This window comes from Schistocerca piceifrons, chromosome 5, assembly GCF_021461385.2.
Source record: "Schistocerca piceifrons isolate TAMUIC-IGC-003096 chromosome 5, iqSchPice1.1, whole genome shotgun sequence".
NCBI classification, from domain to species: domain Eukaryota; kingdom Metazoa; phylum Arthropoda; class Insecta; order Orthoptera; family Acrididae; genus Schistocerca; species Schistocerca piceifrons.
This window is the reverse complement of record NC_060142.1, coordinates 286,738,124-286,760,154: the sequence shown is the minus strand read 5'-3', so window position 1 is coordinate 286,760,154 and position 22,031 is coordinate 286,738,124. Positions and strand designations below refer to the sequence as shown.

Genomic DNA, 22,031 nt, shown 5'->3' with positions numbered 1-22,031 from the left:
GTAATTCCTCTTTTATAAAAATATGACTCTTCAATCTATTATCAGTCTTATTTTCTGTTCATGTCATTACCAACAATTCATTCCCAGCATTAAACACATTTTTTAAAACAAGATTTTTCTAGGAGATAATGATGGGAATTTCTGTAGATAATTATGCACTGCACAGAAATACTGTTCCTAAAATTAATTACCTTTTACTGTCACTATTAATAAGTTATAAAGTTGTATCTCAGAGAAAATACAACACAAGGTAAGCATTACCAATACAAAATACATACAGAATTATACTGCTCAAACTAGTATGGTTGCTTTAGTGGTTAAATTGAGAAATAAAAATTTAAAATGAAGTTTGTTATTCTGGGTGACTAAGTCCTCATTAAATTGTCCATTGAAATTAAGCTCTCATTATGAGGTAATTTTTCATAATTGTGAGTTTATTTCAATATCTGTTAAATACTGCCTACAGTTCTTCAAGATCTTTCTCCGTTTTCTGATATACAGGTATGGATTTTTGAAAAAAAAAAAAAATCACTGTCATTTTATGCCCACTTAAGAATGGAAGATGGCTGTATGAAAGCTGGTGTTGCAAGGGTGATGCAGCAAGGCTGTAATACCACAGGCTGGATAGTGCAAGAAAATCACACATGAACACATGGAGTAGTGCCTGTGAGTGGGCCACCCAAAGAGATGCTACTGAAGATTCATGTATTATGTGCAGAATAAAGAAATGAACAGATACCAAATAACTCACACGAAACGTCATAGTACTAATGTCAAGTAAAACTGTATGTTATTCAGAGATAAGTAAGAGTATCTGCCGAAATCCTAGATGAACCAAAACAAGAACTGCAAATAACAATGTCATATTTGTATTTTGTGTAAACAGCTCTGAGATGATAGCAATCACATAAACTGTTCTGGAAACAGAATTGTTAATTTGTATTAAAATAACTTCCTGGTTGGTTCACACCCAGGAGTCTGCCTTTTTTGGGAATGCTTTTACTGTTACCTATTGAGGCACTCTACACACATTCACAGCATCAATTACATCAGTACTTTCTCTATCCTGTTTTCCAAGCTTCACTGCAGCTCTCAAGCACACCATGATGGACTAGCGTTCCTAGGAAGATATCAAGGACAAATATCCTAATACTCTCTGGATTTCCTTTCCAGAATGAATTTCTCACTCTGCACTCTTTTCAAACTTTTAGCAGATTAAACTGTGTGTTGGACCAAACAACTGGCTCAGTTCATGAAACACAGTCAACAAGATCAGTGATGGCTCATTCAGAGGCACAATTATTACAGCATTCACTAGAACTGATTTTAAGAAACCATAGAGACTTTAAATCTATATGGACAGATAGAAATTTTCTTAATTAATATGAGTCCAATGTCTTAACCACTGCTTCATCCTACTCTATGTATCACATAATCTTAATCTGCATATACATACATACTCTCAAAACCACCATATGGTGTATGGCAGAGGATACCTTGTACCACCACTAGTCATTCCCATTCCAATTCCACTTCCACTCACAACTAGAGCAAGGAAAAAACAACTATCTAATGCCTCCATATGAATCCAACTTTCTTATCTTGTCTTCGTGATCCTTAGACAAAATGTGTGTTGGCAGTAGTATAACCATTCTAACATCAGTGACAAATTTTCTAAATTTTCTTGATAGTGCTATGCAAAAAAGAATGTAATCTTTCCTCGAGGAATACCCATTTGAATTTGAAGCATTTCCATAATAACCATTTGTTGGTCAAACCTATTGCTAACAAATTGCTTCATCTTGTTTTAATATGAGCAGATGGGGATCCCAAGCACTCATGCAGTTCTCAAGAATGGGTTGCACTGGTGCTCCATAAGCAGTTTCCCTTATAGTGTTGAACTGCAAAATAATTTACTGGGGACAACTGAGCAAAATTGAGAAAACTGCCATGGCTAACACAAGAAGCCATGAAAGATGGTCAGACAAGAGTTGATTGGACTCTGTTAGATGAGGGACTGCCTGCTGATACAACAAGAGTTGTTGCTACCATGCCAGGCAATTACCACATCACAGGGAGTCGAGGGACCAGAGTTGAAATATCAGCAATGCAGCAGAAAGACAAGGCCACTGCAGCATTGGTGGGCTGATTTCTCCACATCCAGCCTATGGTTTTGCTGGGCTTATGCAACAGAAACTGATCTTGTAGCAAAACAAGGACAGGCCAAGTCCATATAAATACTTACCATTTTTAGTCAAAAATATCACAGTCTGCCAGCCACCAGTCTTGAGGGGGAACCTATAACAGTCTATAAATCTACATGGATCAACCAGACACCACCTCCAGACTCTGCCTTTGCTAGCTGTGGCCCTACTACCTTGCAACCAGTGGGTCACATGGGGCTACTTCAGTTGCTGCTAGCTCCTACTTTGGAGGCCTTCAGTTTGATCCTGGGACCAATCAGCCATTCAAACATCATTGCCCCAGCAGGCAAACTCCTTGCTGTCTGTCTTTGCTTGTGTAGACAGCCACCAATGCCAATGTGAACCATTTCATTCACAACATGAATCTCCATGCCTTTGTGCAGTATGTCCTGCATTGCCAGACAGTCTCTAGAATGCATTGTGAGTCACTGCTCATTGCTGCAGTCAGTCCCCTTGCAGAACCTCTGCCACCTCATCACAAGCCACCCAACACTGCAAGCTGTTAGCCCTCTCACTCATAACTGCACCTCTTCATGGGATGTACATAGCTTACATCACACAGGCATTGACTTCCCTGAGTATCATCACAACTGTTGTGGTTTATGAGCAATAAATGCTTGTTTTAACAATGATTTGTATGACACATATTAAGCATCTATGAGGCATCACTCACTGTTCCACTGCTGCCCTTCCCAGGGTGGTGGACCATTGATAGGGTATACTGGCAGTAGGCATCATATGCCCATTGCCAGCCCGACATTTCTACCATGTGAAGTTGCCTACACATCACCCACGAAAGTTTCTGCTCCAGCCATTGTGAATTCAAGCAAGACAGGCATCATGTGTCACAATGCCATGCTGTATACAAACGGTATATTTAGGTGCCATTTGTTCCACCAGTTCCAGCAGGGGCATCAGATATGCTGCGGAACAGTGCGCACACCAGCAAACTAGAAGTGCTGCTATCATGGATTGAAATGTACTTTCACCTGCTGTGTACATGAGGCCAGGCACAGCTTCAAGTAGGCCAATTCCAATTTGGATTCCAGTGTGAGTTGCAGTTTGAATTCCAGTATAGTGCAGTTCAATTGCCGAGTCAAACCAGGATGCTCTGCTCTACTCTGCTTCGCAATATCGCCATGCATACACTACTCTACACAGAGTTGTCCCTCATAGATACTGCCCTACAGCCATACAGGATCCAGTTCCTATGGATCAGTTACGATGACAATAAATTTTGCGTTAGTTAATTCAGTGACAATGACCAATCTTTCAGTATTTGTTTTGGGACAAACATCATTGTGACTTTGTGCAGATAATAATGTGTTTGTATTGCAACTTCAGAATTGTCTCTGAACTCGGCAAGCAACCACAGTATTGCAACTTTAGAATTGTCTTTGAACATAGCAAGCAATCACAAACAAAGAGAAGGAAAGGAAAATGATGATGAGTTTGTGTCCATGTGTATTAAAGTATAATGTTGGAGTTGTTTTTTCTTTCCTTGTCTGCCATAGAAATACTGGCAATGAGATTTTTCATCAGTGTTTTATGGTTCCTGCTGTTGATTAGTTTGTTTGCTAGACTAACATTCTGTTTTACTCACTGCTTGAGAGGTTTTCAAGCGAATAGACTTTTGCCTGTGTAACTCTGTTTTGATGGGACAGCGTATTCCTGTTTTTGGTGTTGTCACAGTCTGTATTCAGTGGTGTTAGTCACATTCTATGAATCTTCACAGAAGATCTCAAGCATACCATGGTGGACTAGCTTAGCATTCCTGGGAAGATTTCATGAGCAAATATTCTAGAACACTCTGGGTTTCTTTTCCACAATGAATTTCTCACTCTGCACTCTGTACTGTTGTTTCCAAAGGAATTTTTTAGTTGATGCTGTTGGGTCTGTATTGTCTTCATTAGTTTGTTAGTGTCTTTCATATTTCTGTGATTATTCAAGTGGCATGACTGGCATTGTGTTTTTGCCTACAGTTTGAGTGTCCTTTTCCATTATCATGTCTCCCCAATCAGTGGAACTGTTTGTGTCTCATATCATTCTGTTACAGCAGCAACAAATTCAGACACTGCCACAGGGCATCACTCAGTTCACTCAGGTTTTGGCTGCTACAGCCACATCTTGATATTCCACTCCCATATCTGTGCTGGTTTGTGTTTTTACGGTCATAATGAGGACTAGCACCAGTATTGTCAACAGTTGGGGTTGCACTTTAATTACTACACAATACCAGGAATGCAATGCAGTGCTAATTTTCTTCCCAATACAGGTGCAGAAATGTTTATTTTGTGTTGTTAGTTTGTGTTGTCGGTTTTTCCCAGGTTCTCATCCAGAGGACGCAGACTACGAATAGTTAGTGGAATGGTTAAATGTGCAGTTTTGTTGTGTCAGTTGCCTCCAGCTGAGCAATGCACATGCCATGCCCTAGTTAATGTCAGACAGTCATTTTCACAGTGTTCAAGTGAACTTGTCCCTGAACAGAGTCCCCACAGAGCATCCAAGTTTTGTGTGTATGCCATGGGCCCCCTTCAGTCAGGTTGTTTACAATATTATTGTCATGCCGTGCAGCACTCCGTGTCATATTCTCAGAGCTCTACAGCTACAGCCACTATTGGCCCAGCCCTTGCCTGTGATACCATCAGATACTGCCTGTCTCATCGTCTGTGTCAGTCCCATTGGCACTGCCCCCCTTATGGTCTGCCCTCCTCTCAGTGTCACTCCTGTCAGCTCTGACATCACCTCTCCATTCGTCCATCTGTTCCTCACTCTTCCTGCTGCCACCCCTGTTCCGGCAAGCCTTCCTGACGTCACCAGCCCTGTGGAACTGATGCCAGTTGTCTTGGTAGTGCGTTCAGTGCCAGTCCTGCTGTGACCAGTCCTCTCATCACTGCTGCCACCTCCGCCGCCACCCATCGTTCCCATTGGCTTTGCAGCAGCTGGCATGTGGCCACTCCAGTTGTCGTTTCCGGCCCAGCCACTAGTTTTGTCATTTGCGCTGGTGTCACATATCTTGTACTGAGACGTTTCTGGCAAGTCAAGGATTCTGGTTATATACTCATACATTGTTTTTGGTTCTATTCAGTACTGTGTACTTGAACACCGGTTGTTTGTTTGTTGTTCCATGGCGTTTATGAAGGCTGCTGCAAGTAGCGAAACACTGTCAAGGGGTACAATTGACTACTGATGTCCAAATATGTGGTGAACAATGGCAAGGGTGACAGTTTGCCACTGATAACAGCTGTCACTCATCCAAGTGACTGGACTGGTCCAGTGTCTCCTCGTCAGGCTCCAGTGCATAATCTGAGTCCTGTGCCTCTGATGGCTCTTGCACCGTCTCCTGTTGGATTCCACATGCTGCACCTCGACGCATCTTCATCAGCGTCATCCTTCCCAGCCAATGATGCCCCTACCCTCCGCCGCACCTGATGCTGCTCTGTCACATTGAGTCTTTGCCGTAACACAGCAGCCATGGGCAGCCTCCTACAAGATAGCTTCAAATCTCATTTGCTGCGGAGTTGCCTACCCACTGCCCTCAAGTGTCCCTCCTCCAGCAATTGTGTATTCATACAAGATGGGCACTGAGTCCCAACACCACGCTGTATACAGACAGTATGTTTATACACAGTTTGTTACAGGCTACACCAGGGGGCACCAGCTATGCTTCAGAGCAGCGCACACCAGGAAACCGGCAGTGCTGCTATTGAAGAACAAACACACATACCAGTTATGTGAACACAAACATATTTCCACCTGCTGGGCACATACGGCCAGGCATAGCCTCCAGCTGGCCAGTTCCAGTTCGAGCTGCAATTCTAAGTTTCTGCACAGTGCAATGAAATTACCAAGACAAGCCAGGGAACTCAACCCTGCTCCACAGTCGTGCCTACGCTATTCCATGTGGTGCAGATCCTCACACATATCACCTTACAGTCATAGAGGATGACGCTTCCAGCAGATCAGTTGCCACAGCAGTAAACTCTGTATTTGTTAATGTAGTGGCCACAAACAATCTTTAAGTACTTGTTTTGGAACAAACATCATTGTGATTTTGTGCAGTTAATAAAGTGTTTGTACTTCAACTTCATAATAGCCTTTGAACACAGCAAGCAACCACTTATAAAGAGAAAGAGAGAAAAATTAACCTTCTGACCTTTGCCAACCCACTTTCAGCACCCACCATAGAGGCAAACTACTGCAGCTTCTATAACAGAGGAGCTACATTCTCCCAATAAAGTGAAGTTCGCTATTCACCTTCCCTACTACTGACGCTACACTTTGTACATTATTCCTAGATATTTAATCAATGTGACGGGGCCAAACAGAACATCACTAATACTGTATTTGAATATTAAAGGATTATTTTCCCTACTCATCTTCATTCTATATTTACAGCAAGCTGCCATTCATCACACGAAACAGAAATTCTATCCAAGTCATCCTGCATACTCATACAGTCACTCAATGGAACTTTCTCTTACACTACAGCACCATCAGTAAATAGTGACAGATTTCTGCTACCCTATTGGTCAGATCTTTTAGGTATATAGATTCCTATCATACTTCACTGGGGTACTCTCAACAATATCCTTATCTCTGATGAACTCTCGCCATCCAGGACGACATACTGGGTTCTCTGTGAATAAGTATGATATTATAGTGCTTGTGTTGTTTAGAATTATGATGCAATGTTCCTTCGTATATGCATGCATGTCTGAAGGAACAGGCACTGCGGTAATTACAAATGTATGAAATACAAGAAATGTATTCACAGTTGTGAATAAGGACAACCGCCAGCTGTATAATGTAGTGATGGGACTAGTATTTATTCATCACCGAGTGCAGTTTATAGGCATGTAGTTGATGGTACTTGGAAGTTTGCATCTGGACATGGAGTATGCTCAAATAGCATAATGGTAAGGTGACTGCTCACAATAAGTGGGAGATCTGGGTTTGAGTCCCAGTTTTGAACAAATTTTCATTGTATGGCTGATGGTTGTCGATTTTCACAACTGTGAATACATTTCTTTTATACTAGAGTCTATTATTTGAGAAATCTTTGTGCCATTCACATATCTGAGAACCTATTCCATATGCTTGGACCTGCAGTGGGACACTGAGTCAAACATTTTCCAGAAAGCTATGAATATGGAATATGCTTGTTGTTCTTCATCTATGATTCACAGGATACCGTGAGAGAAAAGAGCAAGCTGAGATTTGCACAAGAGATGCTTTCTAAATTTATGCTGATTTATGGACAGAAGTTTTTCTGTCTTATGGAAAATTACTACATTCGAACTTAGAATACTGGTATGCTCAATAAATCTGCAGCAAACCGAGATTAAGAATACTGGTCTGTAATTTTGCTGGTATGTTCTTTTACACTTCTTATGCGGGAGTCACGGGTGTTTCTTCCACGCATTTGCACCTTTGTGCTAGGCGAAAGTTTCCTGATACATGCAAGCTAAGTAAGAGGCCAATGCTGAAGAGTGCTTTCTGCAAAACTGAAGAGACACTCATCCACACAGGTGACTGATTTGTTTCCATCTCTTTCAGTTGTTTCTCAGTGCCATGGATACCTATTTCTGTATCCTCCACCCAGGAGTTTGTGTGACAGACAAACAATGGCATCTCTGTATGACGCTCCTACATGAATAATTTTTTTTAAACATGAAGTTTAAAACTTTGGGTTCCTTTTGCCACTTCTGTTGCCACACCAGTCCAGTAGGGAAGTGACTTACAGTTTCTGCTACTTTGCACACACTCACTCTGTGGTCAATGAGAATCATGTCATGGAATTTTCCAATGATTTCTTCAATACCCATATCTGTCAAATACTCTAGATGATCCTTGCCATAGACATATGTTCAACCACATTTAAATTTTTAAATCAATATCTAACTGTTATCAATGATGGTGAAATGTCATCTTAAACAGCATACAATTTTACTTCTATTGTGTCAAATGTTTTCTAATTCAAAAGCAAAAACCAAATCGCTGAATGATTGTGCATGTTTCTTTTTTTTTCCTCCAATGAAAACTACACAGTAAAATTTAACTGAAATAGCAGGTAAAAGCAAAATAACTATGCCTCAGATGCTGGCATCTATCAGATGACAGCTTGTGCCAGAAACATCTGTCTTAAATTACGGGGATTTACTCAGCCACCACATATCTACTCCTGTAATGTACTTACAATTGTGGAAGCTTATGATTCAGATCTAATAATTTAGGTTTCTTTCACACTTGTTCTCATTTTTATTGGCAACAGGTCTGGTCTGTCTGCGTAAGGTAGTGAATGAACTACTGCCAGAGCAGAAAAGTGAATTAGGTCAAATAATTCAAACAAGTACTCTACGCACTCCTCTGTTCTGCCTGAATTGTACAAATTGAAATGAATAACCCCTCACCTACCTTTAAAAAGTGTGCTGTTCCTTAAATTCATGCTAGTTATATTATAAGGACAAACAAGGAGGAATAATAATTCTGTGTGGCTTAATGCTGTTGAATTTTCACATCATTGAGAGGTGTGAGATAGATTAAAGGCTGATTGAAAACACTGTGCTTCCACAACATTTCGGTGTTCAGGTACACAATTTCCCATTAGACAATGAAGCTCAACGTAAGAAGGATGATGATAGTGAAATAAATCCATAGGAATTCCCCACAATAATAAACATTATTTTTCCCATGGTTTATGGTGCTCACATTTCACCTTTTCTACATCTACATCTACATGGATACTCTGCAAATCACACTTAAGTGCCTGGCAGATGGTTCATCGAACCACCTTCAAAATAATTCTCGATTATTCCAATCTTGTACACTACGTGGAAAAAAATGAACATCTATGTCTTTCTGTACGACCTCTCACTTCTCTTATTTTAATGATGTAAAACCCAAATCCTGTATCATTTCAGTGACATCTTTCCCCTATGTTGCAATAATAAAAAAACATGGTGCCTTTCTTTGAACTTTCTTGATGCACTCTGTCAGTACTATCTGGTAAGGATTCCACACTAGACAGGAGTATTCTAAAAAGAGGACAGATAAGTGTAGTGTAGGCAGTCTCTTTAGTAGATCTTTTACATTTTCTAAGTCTCCTGCCAATAAAATGCAGTCTTTGGTTAGCCTTCCCTACAACATTTTCTATGTGTTCCTTCCAATATAAGTTGTTCAGAATTGAATTTACAGCCTTCGGATTTAACTGATTTATCGTGTAATTGAAGTTTAATAGATTTCTTTTAGCACTCATGTGGACGGCCTCACATTTTTTGTTACTTAAGGTCAATTGGCAAATTTTGCACCATACAGATATCTTGCAATTTTTTTGATCTTCTGATGACTTTGCTAATTGATAAATGACAGCATCATGTGCAAACAACATAAGACAGCTGCTCAAATTGTCTCCTAAATTGTTTATATAGATAAGGAACAGCAAAGGGCATAAAATACTACTTTGTGCCAGAAATCATTTCAGTTTTACTTGATGACTTTCAATCAATTACTATAAACTGTAACCTGTCTGAAAGGAAATCATAAATCCAGTCACATAACTGAGATGATATTCCATAAGCACCCAATTTCACTACAAATTGCTTGTATGGAACAGTGTCAAAAGCCTCCTGGAACTCTACAAATACAGAATCAATTTGAAATCCCTTGTCAATAGCATTCAACACGGCACGTGAGTAAAGAGCTAGTCGCATTTCACAAAGATGATGTTTTCTAACTCCGTGTTGACTGTGTGCCAATAGACTGTTCTCTTTGAGGTAACGCATAATGTCTGAATACAATATATGTTCCCAAACCATGCTGCATATTGATGTTAATGATATGAGCCTGTAATTTAGTGGATTATTCCTTCTACCTTTCTTGAATACTGGTGTGACCTGTGTAACTATCCAATCTTTAAGTACAGATATTTCGGTAAGCAAATGGTTGTATATGATTGTTAAGTATGGAACTACTGTACCAGTATACTCTGAAAGGAATCTAATTGGTATACAGTCTGGACCAGAAAACTAGCTTCTATTAAGTGATTTAAGTTGCTTCACTACTCCGAGGATATCTATTTCTATGTTGCTCATGTTTGCAGCTGTTCTTGTTTTGAATTCTGGAATATGCACTTTGTCTTCTGTGGGGAAGGAATTTCACAAGGCTGTGTTTAGTAACACAGGCTGTGTTTCTTACACAAGGTGTCACCTCTAACCATTGTACTGTGATGCACAGACAAGCACTGTATATGGGCCATAAGGGCTCAATACTCAATTGATGTCCTCCCCCTAGGATCGTCTTTGCCTCTTAACTTTGGACCTCATGAGTGGCACCCTTGATAATGATAAAAGCACAACATGTGAAGGTTTCTTCATCAGCGAGGTCAGTGAGGAACTGGAGTTTATGTTGGAACAGTGAGCACCTCCAGGCTTTTGATAGTGCGGGGCCCAATGGTCAAGCCTGATGATGTGGGAGTGCCTGGTTCTAGTACAGTTTGGAGCTGATGGCTACTTGGAGGTGTTTTAGATCAGTTCAACACTAGCAGAGGTGGCCCAGTCCTTTTACATCTTAAGGAACGGAAGAACAGTCCTGTCCTGCCCAAGCTAAATGAACTCCCTTTGTCTCTTGCATCTCCTCCTCATCTTTCACCTTCTGGGGGGTTTTGTGTTACCTTCAAGCATGAGCAATCCCACTGCAGCAAGACTATTTGCTATAACCATTTATTGAAGACTGCTGCCTTGCCTGCCCCCTCCCCCCCCCCCCCCCCCCATTTTAAAAATAGTTGTTTTTTACTTATGAAAAAATCTGTACTTCATTTCAACATATGAAAAGATGTTTCATAAGTAATGGCAGCTGTCTACACGTAACTTTGCTGAGCTTGTTCAGTGCATTAAGTGATTACAGATTTAAAAAAAGGAGAAACCTGTATCTGGTTGCTTAATCAAATAATTTGGTACAGTTGTTTAGTGAAGAGACCTGTCTTGCTTGTCTTCCTTTAATATCATTGTTTGCTGCTTACAAAAATCTGTAATTCTCATTTCAATGTAATGACAAATGGTTTCTATAACTAATGATAGCCATAAATGAGAAATTGTCCTAAACCTCAGTGCATCATTTAGCTGACTGTAACTGTGCACTAAGTGATCACCTATCTTAATTTGGTAAAACTGATTATTGGAGTCTGTTGTCTTACCTGCCTCCCTTTAAACATTATTATGTCCTTTTCGTAATAGTAATTAAAAAAAGACTGTTCTCGGTTTCAGCATAATGACAAGTGTTTTGGTAATTAATAGCAGCTCATTCTGAGACATTCAGCTAACTTCTCTGTGAACTTACCCCGGCAGCTGACTATTCAGTCAGTGCTGGTTGTTTGTTGAAGCACTGATATCTATTTGATGGTAATTAATTAAAATCCTGGCAACTGTTTTAATAGTATTTGTTTGGTATCAGTCTTAATAAAATTGTTTTTTTTTTTTCTCTGTCTCTCTAAACCTGTTTAACGCTGTAACAACCATATGGGAACTCAAAGACTTCCATTTGGGGACACCTTCTGAACCTTCCCACTTCCCACCCCAGTTTCACCTATAAATGAGAAATGTCTTTTGGCTTGCATGCAAATACATCCACTCTGTAATGGCATTTGTGGTTAATAACAAAGGTGAACACAGTATAACCTATACAGTTAACAACCACATACGCAGAAGTACAAATAACATCTATATCAGCAATGCATCCCTATTTAAGCTCAGAATGAAACACTATTTTCTTGTGCCAAGTTGGTGGTAGACTTCAGGCAGGAAATCAGGAATCCCCAGATAATCAAAGGCAAAATGACAGAGTCCCTTATTATATCAATGAAAATAATCAATTTTTTAAAATACAAAATGGATGGACAAAAAATCTACTCGTCAAGTGGCAACAAGAGAAAACACATAAAAGTCAGGGAAATGTGCAGGCTTTTGGAACTAGTGGCTCCCCCTTTTAGCAGAAGATTTGAAGGGAAAGGTAGAGGAATGAAGGAAAAGGACTAGCAAGGTTTAGGAAATGGGAAGAGTGACACAAAAGTCTCCCAGAACCCCAGGTGAGGGGAGACTTACCAGACAGGGTGAGAATGAAAGACTGATTGTTGTGGACTGCAACGGACAAGATTTGAGATTTCAAATCTCATCCAGTTCAGTCCCCAACATTCAGTCTTTCCTTCTCATACTATCCTGTAAGTCTCCCCTGACACAGGATTCTGGATGACTTTTCCATGATTCTCCCCATTTCTCAAACCTTGCAGTTCTTTTCCTTCATCCCTCTTCCATCCCCTTCAACACTTCTAAGAAGGAATCACTGGCCCCTAAAGCTTGCTCATTTCATTTTATCTCATGTGTTTTCTCCTGCCACCACTTGGTGAGTAGATTTTTTGTCTATCCAATTATATTACAGAGTCCATTATTAGTCACTCTTTCTCTAATTTATCAGAATACTTGGACTCATGGGTGGAAATTCCACTTAACTCTAACGTTAATTTTAAATAAACTGACTTTGCCAATATGTAGACAGCTAATAGCATTCTGTGTAAAGATACCTAAACCATTTATTTCAGGTATTAAATAAAACGAGCACTGAATAGTGTGGGGCTTTTTCCAATTCAGCTGCTATTTTTTTCGCATATGTATAAAGTAATCTAGAAGTAATTCCTATGATTAACGAAGTAAGTAATTAATATTAGTCATTTTTCATTATCAGTATATTGTATAGCACTGTCCTGCACTGGATACTTCTAACTGTTAGTGTAGAACTTATCCCATTATAGGATTAACAGAACAAAATGTCTGAAAGACTGAATTCAGTGTGATTTTTTGGTCTGTGGTTTTTTTTTTATCTTAAACTGAAATGTTCAATAGCTTTCCAATTATGACCTCAATGAGCAATATGCCATCATCAAATGGTGCTCCTTGTTTGAGAAATCTGTAGCAACAAGTCACAATGCCTTCAACAATTTACATGGATAATGCTTTCCCGGCAGGCAAACTTTTATGAGTGATTTTAACACTAAAAACAGTTTATCACAATCAAACAGAATCTACATCTGGCACCCCATTCAATTTCCAGAACAGATAAATAGCTTCTTATAACGTATGGTGCATTTGAGCACGGCCATTGTATAACAACTGGTGAACTGGAGGCAATGTCTGAAATTTCCAAGAGTTTATGCCAATGGATTTTAATAGACATTTTGAAGGTGTAATAGGTCAGAGTAAAATTCATTCTTCATGTGTGAAACAGAGAACCAGCTGTTTGAATGTATGACACCAACAGAACATAGAAGTCAGAAATTAAGGAAGACATTACCATGTGGTACTGGTATTGGTAACAACAATGAAGCCAAAGGAAGGGAGCTTCATCAACAAACTTAATAAGGCATAGCAGATGAGATCTAATGTGAATATAATCCCTGCTTTTTTTATGTAACTGTTTCTAATCATGTCACAGAAAGCGAACAAAAATTCCTTTGTGTGCTAAATGATTATCTAAGACACTATGGCACTTCTTCACGAAAATTCTCCTATGCACATTACAATGAATGTCAGGCAGTTTTGTCCAAAACAAAATGAGAATTGTTTCTTGTCAACCTTATTCATGTGATATCTGTTTCCTAAAATGAAAAGAATCTTAAACTGATGCATTTTTTAGGCTTATTAAAGATCAAAATAAAGTTTCTGAAGGCAGTAAACAACATCAATTCAGACAACTTAAAAAATTATTTCCAATAATGGGTAGACATGGAACAATTCCATGAAGTCTGATAGTACATTTAAGTGGATTTCATTTCGAAAACATTCAGTCAAATATTTTAATAAAAGTGTAGTTATAAGGTTCAGTTAGCACTTGAGTTAAACTTGTGACCATGGCAGTAATTATTTTTCACCACATACCTTCATAAACCTACTATTTACTACCTACATTACTCTTCAATCACAGATTTAAGAAAACTACTCATATTACAAAATATGTTTCATTTTTCTATCTATGGAATATGCAGATAGATATATTATGTTACAGTACATTTGTCAACATGTAATGCCTTACGTACTGGATCTTATCAAATATGTATATAAATTTATAAAGACCCTCCAAGAAACTGGGATACAGTCAGGTTGGTTTTGTTCTTTTCTTTTCTCAGCAAGAGGAGACTTCTTTCATCAGTGTCTATACATTATTTTAATCGTGACTGGTAATCAAAAGGTATCTTAGCTTTCAATCTTAGCTTTCAAAATATTTTTCACAAATAACCTGCACTCCACCAAATGCAAATTTTAGAGCACTCTTCTGCACTATTAATGTTGCTCCTGATATCTACAGTACAGTGGGATAATACACAGATGAAGAAATTTAAACAATATTTGCACATAATTTCTTTCAAATGTTGAGCGGAGATTGAATTTTGAACTTTGACTCCAGGTTCCACGAATTTTTGATAAGACATCATGATTCCACTAAGACAGTCTGTTATTTGAATAAAATGTTTTCTTCATGATTACTAGTCACTGACCACATGGTCCTCATCAACTGCCATAATAAACAGGGTGTCTCTGCTAAGAGTTGTCAGGTGCATTTTCTCTGGTGTTTTGGAAGATATTTGCAATTTTGTTTTTGTAGTGTGCAGCTGTAGTCAGTGCAGATGAATATTGCTCATCATTTCTTTCATGCAACACCTAGTGTTGATGGAAAGTGTTGGTTTGTTTCCCATCACAAATAAAATTATTTTTAAGTGGAATTTTACCTGAACATCCAAATTAGTCTAGTGTGTTATTCATTTTACCAGTAAGTTATTAACATACAAAGGATACCAGAACTCCAGCATGACTGAGGAGTGCTGCTGCATGATGGTAGCAGTCAATGTGGGCCAGGGCAGTGCTGTCACTGCTGGATTTCCGTCCCTTGTCAATAAAACAAACTTCATACTAGGTTAATTTGAGACCACTCTAGTTGTTCAGAATGCAAAATTCTGCTTTAAAAATAATTTTGTTTGTAATGGGAAACAAACAGATGCTTTCCAATGACAATGGGTGTCACATGAAAGATGTAGTGAGCAGTATTTGTTTGGACTGGATCCAGCTGCACATTGTAGAAAATAAAAATATCTACCAAAACAACAGTGAAAATGCACCCAACAACTCTTGGGAGGGACACCCAGTATATTCCAATAGCAGATCACATACACAGTCATAAATAAGAATATAATAAGTAGTAAAAGAAACTCTCCAATGGTTGACCAAATTCATTCCAATTCCCTGAACTGACTATAGACTGAATTATAAAGTGTGACAGATTACTCTACACCCTTGAATAGCCAAATGGAATATTTAATTTGGCAATAGAAGTGAGTAGACTAACCTGTCATGTTTTGGAATGCAAACTATGGCCAACTGGTTTGAAATTCATTTGAACATGCCTCACCATTTTATTTACAATGTAGGAAAAGATAGATTGCAACTTATGTGAAGAAGACATGTTACGCTGCAAACAGGCACAATCAAGACACTTACATAGAGCTTTTGGCCACAGTCTTCATCAGAAAAAGAGAAACACACATCATTCACATACAAAAGCAAGCAAACGTCATGCACACATGTACCTGAATTTTGACAGCTGTCTTTCCTTTCACACTAAAAAATCACTCCCATACAGCATGGCCACCTACGGATGCCATGTAGGCAGTGACAATAACTCACTTGCTCCGTATGCTCAGGATATCACCATAGCCTTCACAGACAGGCACTAGCTCCCAGACCTGGTCTGCAAACAGATCTCCCATGTCATTTCCCCTCACACTCCCCAATCCTCCCACAACCCCTAAGAACCAGCCACACAGGAGTGTCCCCTTCATCATCCGGTACCACCCTGGACTGGAAAAATGGAACCATATACTTTGTCAGGCTTTTATTACCAGTCATTATGCCCTGGAACGAGGTACATCCTACCAGAGATACTTCCACCCCTCCTAAAGTGGTGTTCCTTCAGCCACCCAACCCCCACTACATGCTATTCCATTTCTATGCCACTCCCAATCCCAAACCATTGTCACAAGGATCATAATCCCTGTGGGAGACACAGGTGCAAGAACTGCTCAATCCACCCACCCAGCACTTCCTATTCCAGTCTTGTCACAGGTTTGTCCTACACTATCAGGGGCCAGGCCAACTGTGAAAGCAGCCATGTCATTTACCAGCTCTGCTGCAATTATTGCACAGCTTTTTGTATTGGTATGGTACCAACCAGCTGTCAACAGGGATGAATGGCCCTGCCATACTGTGGCCAAGAGCACCCTGTGGCGCAACATTCAGCTGAACATAACATGCTTGATTTCAATGATTGCTTCAGTACCCAAGCCATCTGGATTCTCCCCTCCACATCCTCCACCCAACAGTTTCCACCCACTCTGTCCTCCCATCTACTCCTCACCCTCGTCTCCCACCCTCTTTGCTTACCACCCTCAGCCAACACACTAACCCATCTTTCCCTGCTCCTCTCCATTTTCGCTCCTTTTTCTCCCACCTCCCTGCCCCACAACCTCCTAATGCTGTGCCTGTTGGCATTCTAGTCACTGCACACTCCACCAGATATTGTTCATCTCTCTCCACATCCATGCACTACTATCCCTTCCTTTCCCTGGCCTGTCCATATTCCTGCTTGCATCCCACATGATTGTTACATTCTGGCCTGAGATGCTGGAGGTGGCGATCGATCATGTATGCATGAGGTGCGCTTGCTTGTTTGTATGAATGGTGTGTGTTTCTCTTTTGCTGATGAAGGCTGTGGCTGAAAGCTCTATCTAAGTGTCTTAGTTGAGCCTGTCTGCAACTTAGTGTGGCTTCTTTATGGTAAGCAGCAATCTATGTTTTCCTACATTGTTGATATTCCTACCTGCAGTTTCCACTGTTTGATTTCACCATTTTATTTTTTATTTATGACTGATTATGCTCTCTCATTAGCATACACATAATCATACAACAATGACCATGTGGTTAAAATCAGCCAACAGTAGGGATTAAAAACTTTAATTCAAATAACAGGCAGCTTCAGCAGAACTCAGGACATCTTATAATTGGTGTTTAATCCTTGAAACTCATATGGGAAACAAATGCTACCGGATATTGTTTCAGATGTCTTCTCCTGTCTCAAATTTTGCAAAGCTATTTCAATGTAGTGCACAATTATTCTCTTGAGAAAATGCCAAACGGACTTCATTATACCTCAAGTTACACCGATGGCCAAACCAAGTAAGTTTTGCCCTGAACAAAGTTCTTTATAAATGACTGAAAAATACCTGAGAAGTGAACACCAAAATTAGTTAATTTCAACTGTACAACACTCTTATGTCACTTTTGAGTCACATAAAATACAAATATATTACAAGTTTACAGTAAATCAGTAAATAATGTTTTTTTCCCTTCAAACAAGTATTACATAAAAATGAGGTTTATCAGAAAGAAGAAATAGGCTACATTAACTGAGGTCATTTGTTTCTTTAAACACAAGAATCTGACGGATTTTCACTCTGTAGTGGAGTGTGCAGTGATTTCAAACTTCCTGGCAGATTAAAACTGAGTGTCAGACCAACTGTCAAACCTGGGCTCTTTGTTTTTGCTGGCTACTGCTCCACAAACTGAGCTATCCAAGCACAACTCACAACTTGATCTCATAGCTTTACTTCTGCCATACCTCATCATCTACCTTCCAAATTTCGCACAAGTTCTTCTGCATTTCTACCAGGACTGCAATCCTGACAGAAATGATACTGTAGGGACGTGGCTTAGCCACTGCCTAGGGGACTGCTTCTTGTGAATTTTCACTTTGTAGCTGAGTGTGTGCTGATTTGAAACTTCCTGGAAGATTAAAGATGTGTTCTTGACTGCAACTTGATGCTGTGACCTTTGTCAGCCAGCCCTTCACCAACTGAGCTTTCCAAGCTTGGCTCATGACCTGTTCTCACAGTAGGTCTCGAGTCATGATTCAGTTCATGAAGCACTTGCTGGTGTAAAGGTCCAATGTTCAAGACCCAGTTTGGCACACAACTGCCAGGAAGCTACAGTTATATCATGCCTGTAAGAGTTAACTTTCTCATTAGGTCTCAATAATTGGCTAGTTATAAATGTATTTAACTTTTCCAATCAAATTTATAATTCACTGGCTGTAATATAATTACTTCTCCACACTCTTTATATGTGTTTTCACTGCTGGATTGTCATGACATTTAGTTTCACTATTTGTATTGTGCTATTATTGCTGTTTCTTACATGCAACTTGCAATATTTCCCAAAAATGTAATGAGAAAGAAAAATCCCAGTTATGTTTCAAAAAATCAGATATGAGACAATAAAGGAATTCGAAACTGGAACTGATGTTCTCCCTTAGAGACTTCCTGAAAATCTATAACAATGAGAATTCTGAAATTATACTATACATATCAGTCTGTCATTCTTGAGGCTCTAAGTTTATCACGAGATTCTCAATAACAGCTACTTTCACTTGACTGGGTTCATAAGACAGATGTTTCTTTTATCTCTGTTAACATGATATCTGTTAATTTTTGTTATTTTAATAATAGTGGTAGTAGTAAATATAAATGTCTACCTCATTTTCTAGAACTTACCTGTGAGCATGACAGAACTCTGTTTGTATTTACACAAATCTTTATTTTTGGGTGACTTAAGATTTATTATCTGATATTAATAACTCTGCAGAAACTACCACATCTTCATCACAAACTTTTCTTAAAATTTAAGATAACATTAATTATCACTATTAGCTACCATGGCATTTAAAAGCAACATACTTACGAAGGCTGCTTTGCATTTTCTTCATTTTCTGAAGGTACTCTTGAAGGACCATAAGTCTGTATCAATGAGTGCCTGTTATCTCCTCCAGGCATTTTATCTTCTTCTTTTCCTGGAATGTCAGAGCAATATGTAAATGGAACATAAAGAGTTCACTACCTCAGTTCATAAAGTGAACACAAAATGTCAAAAGAATAAATTTGTCTGACTAGCAGTAAAATAACAGCTGCTTATACGTGAAGAACTGGTGTAAATGCCAAGACCAGGAAATATTCTCTCATTTAATAACTAAACATTTAGTTACTAGCTGAGTACTTAGTGTTGCCTGGGTATGTATTTATTCCAATTCCATTATTCCATTTCCACCTTTCACCTCTCTCTGTCCATGTCCTTCTCCCCCCAGTGTCCAATGCTTGCAACCCCCCCCCCCCCCACCTGTCTCCTCTTCCTCCCTTGCTATGTCTCTTTGTCTCTTTCCTCCTAGCCCTCTCTCTGTCCCTCTCCTCCTACTCCTTTCTCTGTCCGTCTCCTCTCGCCCCCTCCCCCTCCTATCTGTCAATTTCCTCATCCTTTTCTCTGTACATTTCCTCCTATCCATCTCTCTGTCCATCTTCCTACTCCCTTCTCTCTCCATGTTATCATCCTCACCCCAATATGAGGTTGCCAGTTCTTTTCTGTCTTTCCAGACAGCACATAACATGTGTACCAAGATTGACTGAAACTGATTTAGGCATTTAAGAGTTTTTTACTGCAGCTTTGACTTCATACATACACCACACATATTTCACATACATTTAACAATTTCACAGATATCTGTTCACACATTTCATCTGTATGTCTAGCGAATTTTGCCCTCCAGTTTCATTTTACACAGCTCAATGTTTATGACATCATATCTCCTGAATGTGTGTTGTACAACGATATAATTTGCAAGTACATCCTATTTTTTATGTGGACATTCCCCTTATAATGTGTTATTAACAGCATTAGTAATAAGGAAGTAATAAATTAAAATGTCATCCACGATGCAGCAGGTTTTTAACACATCTAGTGTTTATGATGTCATATCTTGTGAAATATGTTTCATACGATGATATATTTCTGCACGCACAATCTGTGTTATATCTGAATAATGTTTGCAAAAAGTATTGCAAATACAGTTATTAGTAAATAAGTAATAAATTAAAAGGTCATGCCTGATGTGTCAATTTTACTGCATGAACAATGAAATTGCATTAAGTGATAATATTGTTTCCTTTCGTCATTTATTGGGGGCTGCCAGAGAAAAAAATGCATTACAAAAGTTTTAAATTATGTGCAAAGTCTGCTGGAAGTTGTTAAGTGTTGTCATTCTCAAATACTGGATAAATCTAGTAGCTATTTCTGCATTGTGAGCTACACCTCTTTTTCACCACCACATCTCTCTTTGACAGACAGATGTTTCTTACCCCATAGTGGTTCTTTCCAGATAGTATATGATATGTGTACTATGTTTGTTTGAAATCCAGCCAGTGGTTTAAGAGGAGACATGGAACATACACAGATACATTCACTTTTAAAATATGTATGGATTAAATATGATATAGAACTGACTACCAGATCAAAGCCTGACATTTAGTATATGGCAGACTTATGGCAGCTAGAGCTGATGCATATTTGGAAAACTAACAATTGTAGGCATCTGAATGACTACTTGCTATGCACAAATGACAAAGGATGAAACATCTAAATAATTTTTTTAGAAAATTTACTGTGCGTAACTGTTAGTGGAAGATTGTTTTTCCATCCACAGTGAATTTCAAAACATCAGAAAGACTTGTCAGTTATATATATGAGTTGTTTAGAGCAATATGAAGATTCTGTGTAACACACCACTCAGTATCATGAGCTTCACTTAGTCGCAGAAGGAATTCTTGGTACAGTCACAAATTAGAGGACAGTTTCTTTTTATAAATATACTGCAAGAAATTCCAAGTTTAAAGGCTCTTCGTTAAGGTCTTGATCAGAGGAGAGAAAACTCAGATACAAATTAAATGTGACATTGAGCCAAGATTTTACCATTGCTTTCAGCATACTTCTATTGTCTCCAGTTGCTTCCCACTAGTGGGAATAGAAATGGTGACACTAAAAATTTCCTTCTATAATTTTCCACAGTCTGCATTACAAATCCACCACCAGCCTAACTGAAATTAGTTAGTTAGTTTCATGTTCTCTCTCTCTCTCTCTCTCTCTCTCTCTCTCTCTTTCACACACACACACACACACACACACACACACACACACACACACACACACACACACACAAAAGAGTCTCCTCTGGGCCCCATCCCAGTCTGTTTTTAATGTCCTCCTTGCTTCACCTGTCAAGTGTTGTTTTGATTCCAAGGTAGCATATTTCTTAACTTCATCTACTTCATGGTCATCAGTTTCAATTTTACATTTATCACTAATCTCATTTCACTACTTCTCATTTCTTTCATCTTTCTTCAGTTTACTCTCAATCCACAACGTGCTCATGAGACTGTTTATTCCATACAACAGGTTTCTGCAATTCTTCTTCACTTTCACTGAAGGTAGCAATGTCGTCAGTGAATCTCATCATTGTACTCTATCACCTTGAATTTTAACTCAACTCTTGGACTTTTTTTTTTATTTCATCATCGCTTCTCTGATGTGCAGATCGAAAGACAGGGATGAAAAACAGCATTTTTATCTTACACCAGTGCTAACCTGAGTACTCTGTTCTTGGTCATCCATTCTTAGTAATGCCTCTTGTTTCTTATACATATTGCATAATAACCATGTTTCCCTATAGCTGACCCCTATTTTTATGAGAATTTTCAACATCCTGCAAGATTTTGCATTTTTAAATGCCCTTTGTGGATCAACAAATCTTATGAAAGTGTCTTGATTTTTCTCAAGTCTTGTTTCCATTATCAAGCACAATGTCAAAACTGCCTGTATGGTGCCTTTAGCTTTCCTAAAGCCAAGCTAATAG

The 22,031-nt window shown here is 38.9% G+C and overlaps 1 protein-coding gene across 1 annotated transcript in view; it reads right to left on the bottom strand.

The window, feature by feature from the left end:
- The window catches only part of LOC124798414 (protein madd-4-like), a 473,991-nt gene that overhangs the window by 240,157 nt on the left and 211,803 nt on the right, over positions 1-22,031 (bottom strand). Inside the window, exon 9 of the mRNA XM_047261811.1 lies at positions 19,037-19,145. Within this exon, the coding sequence (XP_047117767.1) occupies positions 19,037-19,145 (109 nt within the window). The remainder of the gene's footprint in view (positions 1-19,036; positions 19,146-22,031) is intronic.